The sequence below is a fragment of the Lytechinus pictus genome, chromosome 3 (assembly GCF_037042905.1).
Source record: "Lytechinus pictus isolate F3 Inbred chromosome 3, Lp3.0, whole genome shotgun sequence".
NCBI lineage: Eukaryota > Metazoa > Echinodermata > Echinoidea > Temnopleuroida > Toxopneustidae > Lytechinus > Lytechinus pictus.
Genome location: NC_087247.1, coordinates 57260374 through 57279264, shown reverse-complemented (window position 1 = coordinate 57279264; position 18891 = coordinate 57260374). Strand labels below are relative to the sequence as shown.

General features: G+C 36.1%; 1 protein-coding gene across 1 annotated transcript; it reads right to left on the bottom strand.

Moving 5' to 3' along the window:
- Positions 1-521: 521 nt before the first annotated feature.
- LOC129256198 (aqualysin-1-like) lies at positions 522-18633 on the bottom strand. Its single transcript, XM_054894455.2, has 9 exons — positions 18520-18633; positions 17528-17650; positions 17121-17247; positions 15911-16032; positions 6024-6162; positions 5380-5567; positions 4500-4671; positions 1620-1763; positions 522-1154 (listed from the first exon to the last, which is right to left on the bottom strand). The coding sequence occupies exons 1-8, from the start codon at positions 18631-18633 to the stop codon at positions 1630-1632; spliced, it is 1119 nt and encodes a 372-aa protein (XP_054750430.2). The 3' UTR covers positions 522-1154; positions 1620-1629.
- Between the last annotated feature and the right edge of the window lie 258 nt (positions 18634-18891).

Genomic DNA, 18891 nt, shown 5'->3' with positions numbered 1-18891 from the left:
GTATTTATGAATAAGATGCATGGGTTGATATATTTTCAACAATCAATGCGAGCGCAAATCGCGAGCCGAAATTTTAATATTCAGACCATAAAACAGAAAGTTTTACAGAACACTTTAAAAATCAATTTGTAAATCAAACAAAATAATGAAAATTCGATTTCCGAGCTGAAATATGTTTTCTATGTTGACTTCAAATTTTGATATTTCAAGCTCCATATTGATATGTAAATCACCTAACAGGCAATGCGAGCGCGAGCGAAAATTTTTGAAAGATTTTAAAAATTATTTTCCTAGTTTTCCCCTCATTTTATTTTATTCACTCATCTTCCTCTTTCTGCGTTTTCCCTTCGTTTTTCTCCTCTCTTTTCCCTTCCTTTTCTTTTTTTTTCTTTCTTTCCCTCTTTTTTCTTTTTTTTGCTCCGCCAATAGGGGGGGGGGCCGGGCCTCTCGGCCCCCCCCCCTGGATCCGCCTATGCGACTTGCTGTAAGGAAAAACCATGTCAGCGATAAATCAATATTTTGTCTTGGTTTTAAGTTTTAATGATCAGCAATGCTATATACAGTCCGGGATTACAGTTTATTCACTTTGTTGTTAATTCGTTTCAAAATGATCATTTTGTGTTATCTAATTCTTGCATTTATCTTAACAATAATGCAAATAATACAAATAATCGTCGTTAAACCCATCCTTGAAATGAATCCAATAGATTCATACTATCGCTAACTTCCCCATGTAACAGTATCTCCTTTCTATAATTTTATCTATCATAATAATTTGGTGATAATTTAATCACAGTAAAACCCAGCAGATACGTTAATGCAATAACCAGTAGACTTTATATCAATAGATTATATCGTAGATCAATACGGATAGGGAATTGTTAGTGAGACAATTCCCTGATAAAGATAAGCAGATGATCCTACTATGAATCGTATTATCGATGTCAACAGAAACATGGAGATATAATATCTCTACGAACAGAAATTGACTATTTGTTTTCTTTCCGTATATTTTAGTTTGGCATCCTTTGCACACCCGTTAATCAATATTCCTTATTCATCAAATAAGAGACGTGTGAGACTTTTAAAAAGTAAAATTAGATGAAATCCGTTGAAGTGGTCCTTCAGGTCGCCCCGGAGTATTGTCAATGTATCTGTAGTTGAATACAATTTAAGAAAATACGTATATTATAATACATGATAGAAGAAATACATCCAACAACTAGTTTTCCCTTATTGATATATTAGTTAATATATAATGAACAAATATATGCGCTCCGTGCTTGCATTATCTTTCTGTGTTATTTTCAAAATATATATAATTGTCCTTTCTGTCTCGCTTAAACCAAAGATGATTGCATTGTTTGAGTAAAAGACACAGAGACAGAGCACCCCTTCCTCGAATTTCCGACGTAATAAATACCCCCCTGCCAAAACCGGGATCCGCCTATGATGCATGATGAAAAAGAGGTATACTGTAGGAATTTGTAATGAAGTAACAACCAAGCTATCAGTATCATTAAATACTTAACAAATAAATAATAAACAGTATAACACAGCGAACAATGCATGCTTTAAAACAGTTTACTGTAAATGTCTATAAAATTACAATACTTTACCTATTCGGCATCAATCTTTAGGTTCTGCTGGTTCTTTTCCAACATAGAGGAGTAGATTAGGTGAATCGTCTCCTATGTTGGTAATCTTGTTGATTGAAGCTCTGTTAAACATGTTGTAAAGGTTGCCAAACAGAGTCACAGCACCTGCGATTTAAAGATTGGACGAACCACAACACTTAATCGTAAGCACATGCATGCAGGTAGTTAGAGAAGTGGGGTGGATAAGGCACAATTAAAAGACGTTCCACAGTTAAAATGAAGTTCATGTCATTTTCACCAAATTTTGCAGAGATATAGGTTCATGTGCTTATTTTTTTTTCTACGGGTCTTCAAAGTCGCCGTATTTGAATGATATGCAATCTTGCGCAATCAAGAGAATTATGTCTCTCTTAGACCTCACGCATTCACCAAATGAGTTTAAATCCTCTTTACTCAGTGGAGACCGCACCAAACGTCATCAAATTTTCAAGATATATAACAAAGTGTATACCAAAGTAAGAGAAAGTCTTCTAATTGGTAAAACTATATCTATTTGGACTCAGCAGCGCCCTCATTTGGCAAGAATGATGCAAAAACTCGGAAAAAAACAAATCTTCAAAGACGTGAATCTACTCAAAAATTAAAAAAGTATTTTGTAAGCTGCACTTTTTTCAAAATCCATGTCATTTTCATCAAATTCGGCTAAATTGAAGAGGAATGCATATTGAAGGTGTAAGGAAGTTAAAAATGTGGGTCCATGTGCTCGTTTTATAACTATGAGTGTCCAAAGTAATGCGAGTAGGCATGAAAATCGCCCAAAATGCGCCCAAAACGTGCAAAAGTCTATTAATGCCGTATAAATGCGAATGGTTCCGTAGTTTTGCCCCCAAACATTCACAATCCATGCCATTTTCATCATACTCTCCAGATATGTAGAAGAATATATCCTGAAGACATTAAAATATTAAAAATGTGGGGTCCATGTGCTTGTTTTTGAACTATCATTGTTTAAAGTTACTGTTCCGAGTTGGCTTGAAACAACCCAAAAATGCGCCGAAAACAAGCAAAAGTCTGATAAAACCGTCTATTAATGCCGTCTAAAATGCGAAAGGTTTCGTAGTTTCGCTCCCAAACATTCAAAACCCATGTCATTTTCATCATACTCTCTAGATTTGCAGAGAAATATATTCTGATGACGTTAAAATATAAAATATATGGGGTCCATGTGCTCGTTTTTGAACTATCAGTGTTTAAAGTTACTGTTGCGAGTTGGCTTGAAACAACCCAAAAATGCGTCGAAAACAAGTAAAAGTCTGATAAAACCGTCCAAAATGTCTAAAATACGAATGGTTCCGTAGTTCTGCTCCCAAACATTCAAAATCCATGTCATTTTCATCATACTCTCTAGAATTGCAGAGGAATATATTCTGATAGTGACGTTAAAGTATTGAAAACATGGGGTCCATGTGCTCGTTATTAAACTATCAGTGTCTAAACTGTTGCGAGTTGGCTTGAAACAGCCCTAAATGCGCCGAAAACAAGTAAAAGTTTGATAATACCGTCCAAAATGTCTAAAATAAGAATGGTTCCCTAGTCCTGCTCCCAAACATTCAAAATCCATGTCATATTCATCATACTCTCTAGATTTTTAGAGGAATATATTCTAAAGAAGTTAAGACATTTAAACTATGGGTTCCATGTGCTCGTTTTCAAATTATCAGTGTCCAAAGTATTGCGAGTTGGCTTGAAACAGCCCAAAATGCGCCGAAAACAAGCAAAAGTCTGTTAATACCGTCTAAAATGCGGATGGTTCCGTAGTCTTGCTCTCAAACATTGAAAATCCATGTCATTTTCATCATACTTTGCACATAGATACTTTAGCACCTTAATATTCCAAATATGCCAAAATTAGCATGGTCCATGTACTTGATTTTTTGCTATAGAGCTTCAAAATTAACCCAAAATCGATGATGTTCTTAAGAATTGCGCATCCAAAAGAATTTGGCATTATTATACCTCACGAGATCACAACAGTGAGTTTAAAGCCCTATTACTCAGTCAAAATCCATGAAAATTTCATCAAATTTTGCAATATGATTTGCAATAATTGTATGTATCCGTAAGATGGATAATCTATCTATATTGCTGTCAATTGTTTGCTCATTTAAGTCTAACAACACTCTCAGTTCTTAGAAATTGCGGGAAAGATACTCTACCTCAAAAATTTCAAATTTCAACAACAAACTTGAGAAGTAAAATAAATGCTGCACTTTATTCAAAACCCATGTCATTTTTTACCAAACTTTGCAAAGTTGTAGAGGAATGTATACCTAAGAGGTGCAAATATTAAAAATATGGGTTCATGTGCTTGTTTTCAAACTATCAGCACTCTTATTAGAGCAAATTTGCTTCTTAAAACACCCGAAAACGCGCCAAAAGCAGTATCTATGAGAAGAAAAATTCCGAACCACTTTTCCATTTATTCAAACTCGGGGTCATATTCATCATCCTTTGCAGCACTACAGAGAAACTATTTTGAAATTGTAGAGGAATTAAAAAAAATGGTCCATGGAATAATTCTAGTTTATTAGCTTAAAAAAATAACACATCAGATCTGCACTTAGTGCAGATAAGGAGAAAAATCAACTCACATTATTATACCTACAGCTGATCACCAGTTCATCCATTGTGAAGTCAGCGCGCATAGTGTAAAATATGCGCAGATCATGATGCGCACAAACATAACTATGGAACGTCCTTGGATATGGTACTTATTATGTTTACTCGTTGTAATGATTATTCATATAGATTGATGCATAGCACAAATTAATAAGTCCAGTGGATTTTATTTTCAACATTCATTTTGAGTTTTGCCAAACGATTTGGTTAAAGGAAGCTAACCAGCAACATGCGGACAAGCCATAGATGTTCCACTCATGAAGTAAGTAGATGTATCACTGGTGTACCAAGTCGATTCAATCCAAGTACCAGGAGCAAAGATGTCCACACATTTTCCATAATTAGAGAATGATGAACGTGTATCTTTGTCATCAGTTGCTCCAACAGTGATTGCCTGGATAGTTTAAGATGTATACAATCATATTATTTTTTTTATATAAAGAAAAAAAAAACAATGCTGACAAAATCAGGGATGTGAACCTTTGATGTTCGAATGTTGAAGGAATGGAAGCTTGGAGGAATCAATACTTAAATGCTTTCTGGGATGTACTCTTGTATGAAAAAGAAATGAAAAGAAAAATGAGCTCGTTACGTCTACCGCCCTCAACAGAATACGAACCACGCAGTTATGATTTTACAGATCGGCTTGACCTGTGGTGTGTGTATGTCCGGGTGTGTGTGTGTGTATTTTATTAAATGGTACGAATACAAGTATTTTCATTCTGATTATATATCGTATTGAATAGTGTTTTGTAGCTTTATCAACATGATTAAAATAACTTCTTTTTTTTGCAACGACATTCAATAGCAGTAGGCCTACCGTGAATGGGGGGCCGGGGCTTCAGTCCCCACTTTTTTTTCCAAACCCGTGTACGAAAACGTAAAAATCACGATCAAATTGTGTTTTTTCTTTCATAATCTGCCTCCCCCCCCCCCACTTTCAAAACTGTTCCGCGGCCCCTGCCTTGCAAAGTTATTATCTGAAGTTTTACGAAGTTCGATTTATCATAATGGACATCCATGTACTTAGGCATCATACTGAAATAGATAGATGGGACACCTCCAAGTTGTCCCATACGTATTTTCAAAATATAATTCTTACATATTCAGCGGAAGCTGGGGACTGGAGACACGCATCTTTGTTATCATTTCCAGCCGATACAACAGCCGGAATCTCGACATTGTACAATTCATTGATAGCATCATTAAATGAAGACGAGTATCCACCTCCAATAGACATCGAAACCACAGAATATCTTCTCGTAGCTACCGTCATAACATAGTCACATCCTACAGGAGTTCAGAGAGAAACAAATACAGTCGTGAATACTCAAAGATGAATAAGGTATACAAACACACCAAACAAGTTTAGACCGATCTGTTTTTACATGCAGCTTTTATTCATTTCTTAGTCAATATAATAAATACAAATGATTGAAATCTATGATTTATGATGTGTTATTACTAATGTGATACTGAGGTTTGAGGTAATTAAAGGGAATTGGAAAATATCAGGAAATATACAACGATATGCTTAATCATAACAGAACAAAAGACAGTACGAAATTGTAATATAAATCGATTGATCAAATAGTTAATCATGGCATACCCATTAAAATGCAACAAATTGGCCTTTCATTTTAAAAGTTATCCTTAATCAATCACCTATGTATACACTATTCTAAGAAATAAAATACAAATTCAAACCAAAAATCTGGATTTAATATATGAATGATTTGATTTGACCTGCGATAATTCCAGCGACGCTACCGTATCCTTCACAGCTGAGGACTTTGATGCCTTTGATTTGAACTTTCTTTGCTACACCATAGTTGATTGATCCTACAATTCCAGCACAGTGTGTACCATGTCCGTTACATTCAAACTGTCAAAGAATCAATGACACATTCATATTTCAATATAATTTCATTCTCATTTTTCAGTAAAACTAGCACCACAAAAAGCTATAATAGTATAACCGTGGACCATGGCCCTGGGTGTTGATTCAGCACCAACTGAAGCACCCAACAAAATTTCCGTGGAGGTGCTGTGTCCCGGTAGGCAGCACGACCAGGTATTCTGGACGAAGTTTAAAAATTGAAAAATGTAATCGAAATGCCCTTCGTTTCGTAGTGAAACTTTACTTTCATTTTTATTTTTTGCTTTCGAATTTATCGGGCCCAATTTGATTTGACCTCTATTTTTTAGTAAAAGCCTTTTTTCTTTTTTTACTTTCCAAAGTTACGTCAGCACCCGGTAAAAAATTGTTCACAGGGCCCTGCCATGGACTGAACTATACCGGTTAAACCAACAGCGCGTAAACTTGATTGAAAACAAACTCAGAGATAGCCTACAATAATTAGAAGCGAAAACCTTTAATTTAAAGATATTGAAATAATTTGAAATATCCCCTAATTAGGTACTTTGTCATAAAAAAACAATACGTAAATTTAAAAAGATACCTTTTTAAAAAAGGCACTTATTCTAATTTTTTTTAAAGAACTTATTAGACCTGCCAAAAGTGTCCCTCCTAATGAAAATATGCATCATAAAATTAATATATTGTATTGATGCATAGGCGGATCCAAGGGGGTGAGGGGACCCCCACCCCCATTGGCGGAGCAAAAAAAGGGGAAGAACGAAATAAAAAGTGAAAGGAGAGGAGAAAAAAGAAGAGGGGGAAAGGGAAGAAAGAAGAGTGAATAATATAAGGTGAGGGGATCACTTGGAAAATAATAATAAAAAAAATCATGTCACTATAAAAAAAAATTCGCTCGGGCATCGCGCTCGCATTGTATGTTCGATGAGATACGTATCTTGCTCAATAGGCTGGCATAGAAAATATCAAGATTTGCAGTCAATATACAAAACATATTTCAGCACGGACATTGTTTTGTTTGATTTACAAATTGATTTCCAAAAGTGCACTGCAAATTGTATGTTTTATTGTCGGAGTATCGACATTTTCAGCTTGCGCTGCGCGTTCGCATTATTTGATTTGTCAAGTACCTACTATCTTCGTGTATTCCCTTAAGTGTTTTAAATATCCCTTTTCAGCTAACGCTGCGCATTTTGATTGGTGAGTAGTGTATATCTCTTTATTCTTTAATAAACTACTTGAAGGGATGCTCTGGGCTGAAGATATTTTTATCTCAGTAAATAAAGTAAAATTAACGAAGCAAAATGCTGAAAATTTGATCGAAATCGGATAACAAATAACGAAGTTATTGAATTTTAAACATTTGCATTATTCAGGTAAAACAGTTCTAGGCATGTCTTCAAGAATATTCATTAGGTGAGCTGATGATGTCAAATCCCCACTTGTTCTTTTGTATTTTATTATATGAAATTAGGTTTATTAAAAAAAATTATACCAAGAACTAAAACAATTAGATTGAAACTATGCATTAGTTATTTCTTGCTGCAACTTATATCATAATGGAGACACATCATTTAAATAATAACATAATTTAGGATTTGCCCAGAACTGTTTCACCGGAATAATGCATATCTTTTAAAATTCAATAACTTCGTTATTTGTTATCCGATTTTGATGAAATTTTCAGCATTTTGCTCTGTGAAGTTTACTCTATTCATTTAGTTATAAATACCTTCAGCCTGGAGTATCCCTTTAAAATGCGCTTTTCATGACAAGTTTATCAAAAATGTCTATTTGCGCTCGCATTAATTGTTAAAAATATATTAACCCATGCATGCATCCTATTCATAAATACAAAAGTGCTTATAATATCCAGTTTTCATGCCTTAATATCAACAAATTTCGTGCTCTCATTAGGTTTATTAGATTAATAAATAAGATAATAACGTTTTTATGAATTCCTAATAATTAAATTGTCCACTCTTCAATAATGATCTTGATATGCCCGTGAAATATATATCATAATTTATTTTGAGAACTTATTCTCACAAGGCCTTCGTGCTTTTTCTCAAGTTCTCTTTCATTTAATGATATTATTTGATCAAGGCAATGTTTTATTTATTTATGATATGTTTTACTCTGTATCATTTTATGCATTTCTAATTGTTTGCACTGTACATTTTTTAAAACCTATTTGAATTTGAATGAATAAAAAATTGAATTGAATTGAACTTATTCAGAAAGGAACGTCGAGAAGTTTTATTTTGCACTTAGGAAGAGGAATAGGAAGATAGCCATCATTTTCAAATGATGAAAAAATGTCCTTAGAATGTCCCGATCCTAGGTCAAAATAATGATAATAAATATATCAGCTCGTGCTTTGCGCTCGCATCATTTATTAATTGCGATCTACATCCATTTTACGATTTTCCTACACAGAGCTTGAATTTGTGCATTGACCCTTTTTCAGATCGGATTATCGAATATTTTCAGCTCGCGCGCGTTGCATAATAAGTGTCCCGTTTTTAGGCCTAAATCTCAATTTTTCCGCTCGCATTGTTTATTATATAAATATCTTGTTCATGATTACAACAAGTGCTTAGAATGTCCATTTCTATGTCGGAATTTCAAAAATGTAATAATGCATGTGTAAAGCACGCATTCTTCTCCAGACCCAGTTACTCAGAAAATACACAAAACAAAATACAAAATAAACCAAACATTAACCTTAAAACTAAGAAAAAAAGTGGAAAAAAGGAAGAAGAAAAACAAAACATTGTAATGATGCATGGGTATAAGGCACGCAGACTCAGTTACTTAGAAAATAAGATTTATTAAAAAAAACATCCAAACGTATACCCAATAATCTTATTCCTGTGGAATAACATGAGAATTCGACTGTATACTTTCCTCCAGATCCGGTTATTTCACGAGTAAAAAAAACAATAAAAAACAAATAAAAGATTCAAATCTAAGACCCAACAATTCTTTCATAGACCATAAAAGCACGCGCGCGTTTTTTTATATTTTATTAGAGTTTTGTCTGACGTCAGTGACGTGTATCAATCAGATAGGATCATTTACATCTGGAACCGACCTTTAACGTCACCATCGAAAGATGTGACTGGGACTCGAACCTCTGAATCAATTTGTAACTTCCCCCACATAGCTATGCTTGGATTATATGTACAGGCACACGCCACAACGCTCAGTTTGGAGCTCAGTTAATAGCGTTGTCTTTAATCCAGACCCAGTCCATAAAAAAAATCTTCAAAACTTAAAGGGATGCTCCAGGCTGAAAATAATATGATTTGAACAAATATCAGACAACGAAAATCCTGACAATTTGATAAAAATCGCACAAGGAGTAGCAAAGTAATGATATTTTAAAGATTTGCATTATTCTGTTGAAGTTTTAGGCATGCCTTCATGAATATTCAGTGGTGTCATATCCCCTTTTGTTTTTTGTTTTTTATTTTATTGTATCAAATTAGGGTTATTCAAATTTTACTCCAAGAACTAAAAGAAAAATGATAATTGACAACTGAATTCAGTTCATTAAATATTTATTGATACTTATTTCATTATAAGGGAAACATAATTATAATATACATATATTATGAAAAAGAATGGAACAATTATGTTCATGTTGCCTAATAACATACTAAGTAAAGTTGGGATGTGAGCAATTCCGAGAATTCTGAACAAAAGGCGCATGCAAGGATGATTTTGATAGATCATGCCATTTATCATATGATTAATCGCGAGCTCAGACTTTTGGAAATTTCAATAAGACATGAAAATCAAACATTCCGAGCAGTTTTTGTAAACATACGAACAGGTTGTGAATCTAACTTAAGAATTAACGCGAGCGCAAAACTTTTAATATGCTGACCAGAAAAAAACTCGTTAAGGACTGCATTTAGTGACTCATGAAATGGATGTATATTTCACCAATTGAATTATGTGTGCGCGAGCTGAAAATTTGATATATTTCGACAACCTGAAAACTGGTGACATTCTAAGAGCAATAACAAAAAAAAAATGAGTACCTAACTAAACAATAGTTGATGCGAGCGTGAAATGCGGGCCAAAAAATTATCATATTCCAACCTGAAAACTGGACATTCTAAGCATTTTTGTATGATGAACAGGATGTGTACCTTACTATTAAAACAATTATTAATGCATGCGTAGCGCGAGCCACAGAAATCAAAATCTATCATGTTTTACTTAAAATTACTTCTTCTTTTTTTAAGAGCATTTTTCCTACAGGAGATTTTTTTTTTGGGGGGGGGGGGGACAGTATCCCCCTGCCCCTCGGTTCCGCCGCCCCTGAAGGTAGGTACAAATCAGCTTGGAAAGTAAGGAAATTCGGCATGAACATGCTTAACAGTATCAACTAACAAGCGATGCCCCCATAAATGATTGGTACTATAAAAAAGGATGTGCAGTTTATAGATTACCCCTTGGATTTCAATTTGTAAAAAGCATGATAGGAGATGGTGGTCTCATCCCCCTACCAGCCGGCTTATACTAATCAGTCGGGTCGCGTGCGCGTGTGAAATCACTCGAGTTTTTTATTTTTTTTATTGCGATGCTTCTTCTTTTTCTTATGTTGCTTTGAGTGGCGATTAGTCATATTTGACTATTGTCGCCATTGACTCTATCCATAAAATCTCACTTCTCACATAATGATATTATTACCAATATGATGTATACATATATGAAATATTTTTCTTGTGCATCCTTCAAATATGAAAAAGATAATTATAGTATGTAAAAAACTTTGTCGTAACTCTTGTCAAAATGGCATATAAACAAATCTTCACCAAAAACAAGCCGCTATCTACAGCCCAGTTCCAACTAGTTGCGCTTGCCCTGCACTGAATTGAATTATGTGTGCGCGAGCTGAAAATTTGATATATTTCGACAACCTGAAAACTGGTGACATTCTAAGAGCAATAACAAGAAAAAAAATGAGTACCTAACTAAACAATAGTTGATGCGAGCGTGAAATGCGGGCCAAAAAATTATCATATTCCAACCTGAAAACTGGACATTCTAAGCATTTTTGTATGATGAACAGGATGTGTACCTTACTATTAAAACAATTATTAATGCATGCGTAGCGCGAGCCACAGAAATCAAAATCTATCATGTTTTACTTAAAATTACTTCTTCTTTTTTTAAGAGCATTTTTCCTACAGGAGGTTTCTTTTTTTTTTGGGGGGGGGGGGGGGACAGTATCCCCCTGCCCCTCGGTTCCGCCGCCCCTGAAGGTAGGTACAAATCAGCTTGGAAAGTAAGGAAATTCGGCATGAACATGCTTAACAGTATCAACTAACAAGCGATGCCCCCATAAATGATTGGTACTATAAAAAAGGATGTGCAGTTTATAGATTACCCCTTGGATTTCAATTTGTAAAAAGCATGATAGGAGATGGTGGTCTCACCCCCCTACCAGCCGGCTTATACTAATCAGTCGGGTCGCGTGCGCGTGTGAAATCACTCGAGTTTTTGATTTTTTTTATTGCGATGCTTCTTCTTTTTCTTATGTTGCTTTGAGTGGCGATTAGTCATATTTGACTATTGTCGCCATTGACTCTATCCATAAAATCTCACTTCTCACATAATGATATTATTACCAATATGATGTATACATATATGAAATATTTTTCTTGTGCATCCTTCAAATATGAAAAAGATAATTATAGTATGTAAAAAACTTTGTCGTAACTCTTGTCAAAATGGCATATAAACAAATCTTCACCAAAAACAAGCCGCTATCTACAGCCCAGTTCCAACTAGTTGCGCTTGCCCTGCACTTTCAAAGATGCAATCATACCGGTCAGAACGGTACATTGTGCCGATTTTTCGGACATAAATGCCCAGGTCACCCATGCATAGACGAGGGGGCGCGAGTGTAACTGTGCTTACAGATTGGTTAAACATTTAAAAAAAAAATTATGTTAAACAACAACAACAAGACGAAAACACTTGTGGGCTTGGTTAGTTACATGTGCAGAACACATTATATTGTATATCATACAGATTATGTATATATTTTTTTCATATTAGATTTATACAAGCATATCCTTTCATATTTCTTATACACAATACAATATAATAATAGTACATCACTCCTTACTAAAACGTTTTGTTCTTGAAACGAAACGTAAAAATGCTTTCTGTATCCCTGGGTCATCTTTTTTTAAATACTCCATTATTTGTCCTGGCTGTGATTCATTCAATTCTGCAAGGAGCATTGATTGTTCAATAATATATTTTGGACAATGTAAAAGATAATGTATGAGTTTCTACATCAGGACATCTATCACAAAACCCTGTTTGATGAATCCCTAATCTTAGTAGATCTTGGTTAAGACAAGTGATTACAAAATGGTGACGATGGAGTACAGTTTCCTTTCTTCCTAGATTAAATGTGGATAGCACGGATGGTTGCAGTTCTTTCAGTGCTGAGTTAGTTTTATTCCAGATCTTGCCACTATCTTACAACTTTTTTAAATAAGTTGCATAATTTCTGATAATGTTATTTGATTATGAATTTCTATTTGGTTTGATAAAGCTTTTTTGCGCAGGAGTCTGCTATTTCATTTCCTTTTATTCCACAGTGACCAGGGATCCACTCTAGGTATATATCTAAACCTTTATATTTGAGTCTGGTAGTAATAGTCATAATTTCTATGATAATAGTGTATGTATGTATATTTGAGTTTTGTCAGACGTGCAGTGGCGGACCGTGACCCAGAGGAGACAAAGCATTGAATAGGCACAGCATTGTTCACAAAGAATACAGTGCGTGCCCCCAGTGGCGTAGCTAGGATTTTTCCTGGGGGGCACTGGGGGGGTCCTTGCTTTTTCAGGGGGGCACCATTTTTGTGCGTGTCACAAAGGCCAATCCGACTTTCGCCAATATGGGGTGGGCCCGAAATCTTCACCTATATATTTCCCCGATCGGTCACTTCTTAACTATATACCTATAAAACAACAAAAATATGAAATGATCTCATAAGCCCTATGTAAAAAGTGCGAGCGCGACGTGTGAGCTAATTTTTCTTAAGCTTTCATGTATTTTGTCCTGAAAATTTAATATTCTGGGGCCAGGCGATGTTTGTGATCATGAACAAGATGCGTATGTAACTAAATAATTACTGCGAACGCCAAGCGCGAGCAGAAATTTTTAATAAGTGTTCTGGCATGATCGAAAAGGGACCTGTTAAGGACTGTTTAATTATAGTTACACACGATGAAGGTACATATTACAATTATGGGCGAAGCGCAAGCTAAACATTTTTGACATTCCGACCTAAAAAATGGTAATTCTAAGCACTTTTTGCAATGTGAAATGGGATAGGTATGTAACTAAACATTTGATGCGAGGGCGAAGCGCGAGCGGAAGAAAATTGAGATTTTAGACCTAAAAACGGGACACTTTATTCACATTTTGTAAATCATGAATAGGATATGGTTAATTGGGTATCATTTATAATGCGAGCGTGAAGCGCGATCAGAAAATTATTGATTATCTGATCTGATACTGGATAATTTAAACACATGTTAAATAAAGAACATACATGGCGACTCCATATCACGCTATTGAGCAAGATATGAATCTCATCGAAAAGGCCATCCAAGCGCGAAGCGCGAGCGAATATTTTATATAGTAATATGAAAGATTTGGTTTTTTTTGGAAGTCTTCCCCTCACATTATTTTATTCACTCGTCTTCCTCCTCTTATTTCCCTATTCTTCTCTCATCTGTCTTTCCCCCTTCTTTTTCTTTTCTTCTTTCTCCCTTTTTTTTTTTGCTCTGCCATTTTTTTTCAGGGGGGGGGGGCACCTGGGGGGGGGGGGGCACACCAAATCGGGGGCACGTGCCCCCCAGCCCCCCCCCCCCCCCCCCATAGCTACACCACTGCGTGCCGCTCCAATCAATTGTCTCCTTCGGCTCACGGTCAGCCACTGCAGACGTGTATAAATCAGATATGATTATTTACGTCTGGGACCGACCTTTAACGTCACCATCCGAAAGACGTGACCAGGGCTAGAACCTCTGCATTAATTTGTAACTTTCCACAGCTTGGATTACAGGCGCACGCCACAACGCCCAGTAGGATCGTCTTTCCAATTTTTTTCTAACGATGTCTTCAATGGGACAAACACGCTGGGAAAATAAAATGAAATTGAAATTCGAGTTTCGTTTTAAGCCGGCATTTGCCTTAAATAAAATGAACTGGACTACTGTTTTAACATAATTATATTGAGGTACTGAACTGAAGATATTGGTCACAAACGCACGAACTTATAAGGTCTACGGTTTTCTCTTCTTCCAGAGGAAAAACAAATTATTTGGGGAACGATTTGCGCGGGACAAAAATGCAAATCAGACAGAATTATCAGACCAATATTCCAGTATATCATAAGTCGTATACATGATATGAATCCCATCGTTATTTCCAGTCTTAATACAGATATTATTATCGTCCTCACTCTTCCTCCAGAGAAATAAAAATCGCTCGCACGCCATTCGCGCGACGAAAATGCAAATTATCATATCGAAAACTAGTCTAGTTTAAACTCGGATTGGAAACATACGGCAAACAGAAGACATGGCTTCAGAGAGTGATGGGTAATAAACAAATCCTCAATATTATTTGTTATTCATGTTTTACATTGCATTGTTTATGCTCTCGCCCTCGAATTGATTCATGGGTGAAGCAGTCAGCCCTGTAACGTTGGATCTACCTCGACCAACGTTAGCTTGCTCCATGCTACCGATGCACAGAGTAAATGGGAGATAACGATGTGGGATGTACACAAAATTCAACAGAAATCAGGTCAAATATGTGGAATGTGATTATGCAGTATCATTTTCCCAGCGTGTTTGTCCCGTTGAAAAAACCGTTTTAAAAAAATCGCAGAAGAATTAAGAAGCATCTAAATCCAAAAAATCGCAACAAGTCCAAAACCCGAGTGGATTTCGCACGCGACCCGACTGATTAGTATAAGCCTACCAGCCCGAATTTTCAAATTAGCGTGCTATTTCTGATCCGGCAAATTATCCCGATCTTAACATAATCTCGTTATTATTTGTAATGAAGACGCAATTATCGCGCTGGTTCGCTGGATTAATCTCGAGATTGCAATCCCAAGTCATGCAACTTGGGATTATTTGCAAAATAATCCATATTTTACGAATTACCCCGCTAATTCACTAGTGCAGACGCACTCAGGAATATTTATTCACGGTGTCAGATTATAATGCATCGATGCCTCGCTCGAGCAGGAATCGCTCTTCTTGCGATGGTGGAGACGGGGTTTCTTGAATCTCGAGATTAATCGCGAATAGAGATTAATCGCGAATAGGGCCAAAATCTCGAGATTGAGCAAACTCGGGCTGGTGCAGCATCGCAATCTTGCAATCTTGGGATTAATCCTGCCAACTAGCGCGATAATTGCGTTTCCATATCGGGATAATTTGCCGGATCAGAAGCTGACCGCGCTAATTTGAAAACTCGGGCTGGTGCAGACGGCCCTTTAGAGGCATATAAAAAAAAAATCCCACGAGATTGCCGCGCGTGTTGTGAACAAAAGGCAGGTTGATTAAACGAAAAGGTAAAGAATACAAAACAACAATGCGCGGTATTGCCACCATCATCGTTATCATCATCATCATCATCCACCATCATCATCATCACCAACTTTTTTCAGTCATTATTTAATTTACTTACGTTTTTATCATCACCAGCAAAATTAAGGTCCTTAATATGCTCAGCACGGCCTTCGAATTCACCATGGGTATCACGTATTCCCGTATCCAGCACGTATACTGTATAATATTCACCACCGTCACCTATTGACCAAAATGAAAAAAAAAATCCGACAATTCTTATAAAGAGAATTTCCACTACATACTTAAAGCCAAGGTTACACGTACCACCAAACTGAATTCTCCCGAATAAATTCGGACCGATTTTAGCTGAATCCATATTCGGATGGTTTCGGTGGATTCGAATGTTCCCGAATCCTATACCAGAATTTTCTCGCATTCGCGGAGGGAGAACAGAATACTCCCAGAACTACCCGAATACGTGTATTCGGATGGATATGCAGCTGATTCGGTTCCGGTGTAACCCGGCCTTTACACCAAAATCAAATTCTCCCGAATAAATTCGGACCGATTCTGCCCAAATATGGCCTGATTCGGATGGATTTGGTGGATTCGGAGCTAGCCTATAATTCGTATCTGATTCGGGGAGCTCCCTGAATCAGAGGCAAATGGGTCCAGAATAGATCCCGAATTAGAGCAGAATCGCCAATAATAAATTGACTGCCTAGAATATCCCGAATGTATCTAAGAATCCAATCGAATTCCATCAGAGTACACCCCGAATGGGACCCTAATGAAATTCGTCTTGGCCTAAGAAGGGAGAAGTTTAGAGGGTATTCAGCTGGTTTTGAACATTTCAAAACGAGCCGATTTCCTCTACGAATGTTCCCAAATCTCTCCCGAATTTTCTCGCATTCGGGAAGAGAATACACCCAAATCCATCCGAATATATTCGAATCCACCCGAATTTGGATTCGCAGCTGATTGGGTTTCGGTGTAACCCAGGCTTTACGACGGAACCGAATCAGCTGCGAATCCAAATTCGGGTGGATTCGGGTGTATGCCGTTCTCCCTCCACGAATGCGAAAAAAATCGTGAGGGATTCGGTTCGTTTTGAAATGTTGAAAACCAGCCGAATACCGGCTCCAAGATACTCAACACATTCCACCCCTTTTCCTTTTCTCTTCTTTTTGTCTTGGTCGTTAATCTTTTTTTTTGGGGGGGGCGACACCACACCCTCTTACGCTGAATATATCTCACGACAAAACAGGCATGATAAACATTAATTTTTGTAATTGTTTGGGCTATTATTTTATTACTATACTCCTTACCCAAAGGATCGAACTTTAAGTCAAGTGGAAGCTTGCGTTGATCAATTCGATCCAGACCCCAAGTTAATCCTTGGGCACGGTATACACCATCTTCTTCCACGTATTCCACCCCTGCAAGATTGCGCAGCTGCAAATTATGAAATGTAGATAATGTTATATTTGCTGTAATAACTCAACTATTAATTTACTAATTTGTTCTATTCACTTATTGCCGCATTTATCTTCATCAGCTACATGATTAACAAATCTTCCTTTACTCTTTACTTTAATTATGATCATTTTGAAAATCATAAAATAATGAATAAAATTGGGAAGGAGGGACAGGCTTAAAACTCACTCATCAAAAATCAACTTAACATGCTGAAGAGGCTTTTGTGCTTTAGAAATACAGAATTTGATGTGCTTACAGTTTCAAGTAGATTGTCGTTCAGTTCAGCTGCAAATCCATTAAAGACCGCTCTGTAGGTATGACGAACACGCCCACCAGATAGACGAACTCGAGAAGTGATGTCATCGACATCGAAACCATCCTGGAATAGAAATTCAGTATTTTATACCTTAAACATTAATTTTCCTACTTTTTGTCTATCTATCATGAGCCATTTTACACTCAAACTTTAAGAATCTTTATTTGCAATAATTATTATGCCCCCCAAAATATACCTACTGTAATATTGAAAGCAGCATGCAGACCAGAAGCGTAATGGTCTAAAAAAAAATTCTAAACATCTGCGAGCGAGCGAGCAAAAATTTTACCCCTTTTAAACATGAATCTAATTTGTGACAGATTTTGATATAATATTTTTTTAAAATATTATATTTCATTCCTTTTCCTTCCTTTCTGTCCTTTTCTCATTTTATTTTCTTGATTGTATTTTTTAGGGGGTCAATTCCATAGTCCCCAAGCCTCACCCCGGTCTGTACGCGGTATGCCATTGATTCAGACAAAGAAAATCTTTGTCGGGTAATGACCACGAACTCCTCCACCGATTTCTAGCATGAAAATAAATTATATCTAAAAGCATAAGGGTCCGTAATAAAGATGGAGGGCTTTGTTACCTATTGGAACATAACTAAGGGCCTGTAACCAATTAATTTGTGTATATATGAGCACCTATATAGGGGTGGGGATATATACCCAAATTTTGGCAAAGATGTACTACCTGTATTATATTGTCAATAAAATATGGATAAGCTTTTGAAACTCTACAGAAACACTAAATCATGTAAATGGGAAAACTTTGTCAGCCAGGGTGTGAACTGACAATGTTTTCATTTCAAATAGCTGAATTCAGCTAGGATATAAAATAATTTTAAAAAGACGATTTTCATAGTTGCTCTGAAATGAGATGGCGATATACATTAATTCTTTATGGTTTATTATTATCAAAACACATACCTTCAGTCTAACGATATACTTTCCGGGAATGGGTTCTGCATTTTTAAGAAGAGGAGCAATCTCTGCATTGCAAAGAACGGCCAAAAGAAGAACTCGTATGATGATATCGCACATCTTGTCTAGACAGATACAAATACCAAAATAAAAGTTTTTTATTAAAACTATTGGTTAAAAACTAATAAACCAATCATATTGGACAATTAATTATTCACTTATGTTCTACACTACTTTTCGTAGACCTTTCGAGAAATGAAACTTAACATTCATTTTCTAATGATCGGGGTTTTCTTTAATTATGAAAATATTTCAAATGATGAATTTTAGAGAGTTGTACTTAAAAAGGAAAAAAAGAGAAGAAACAAAAGGTTTAAT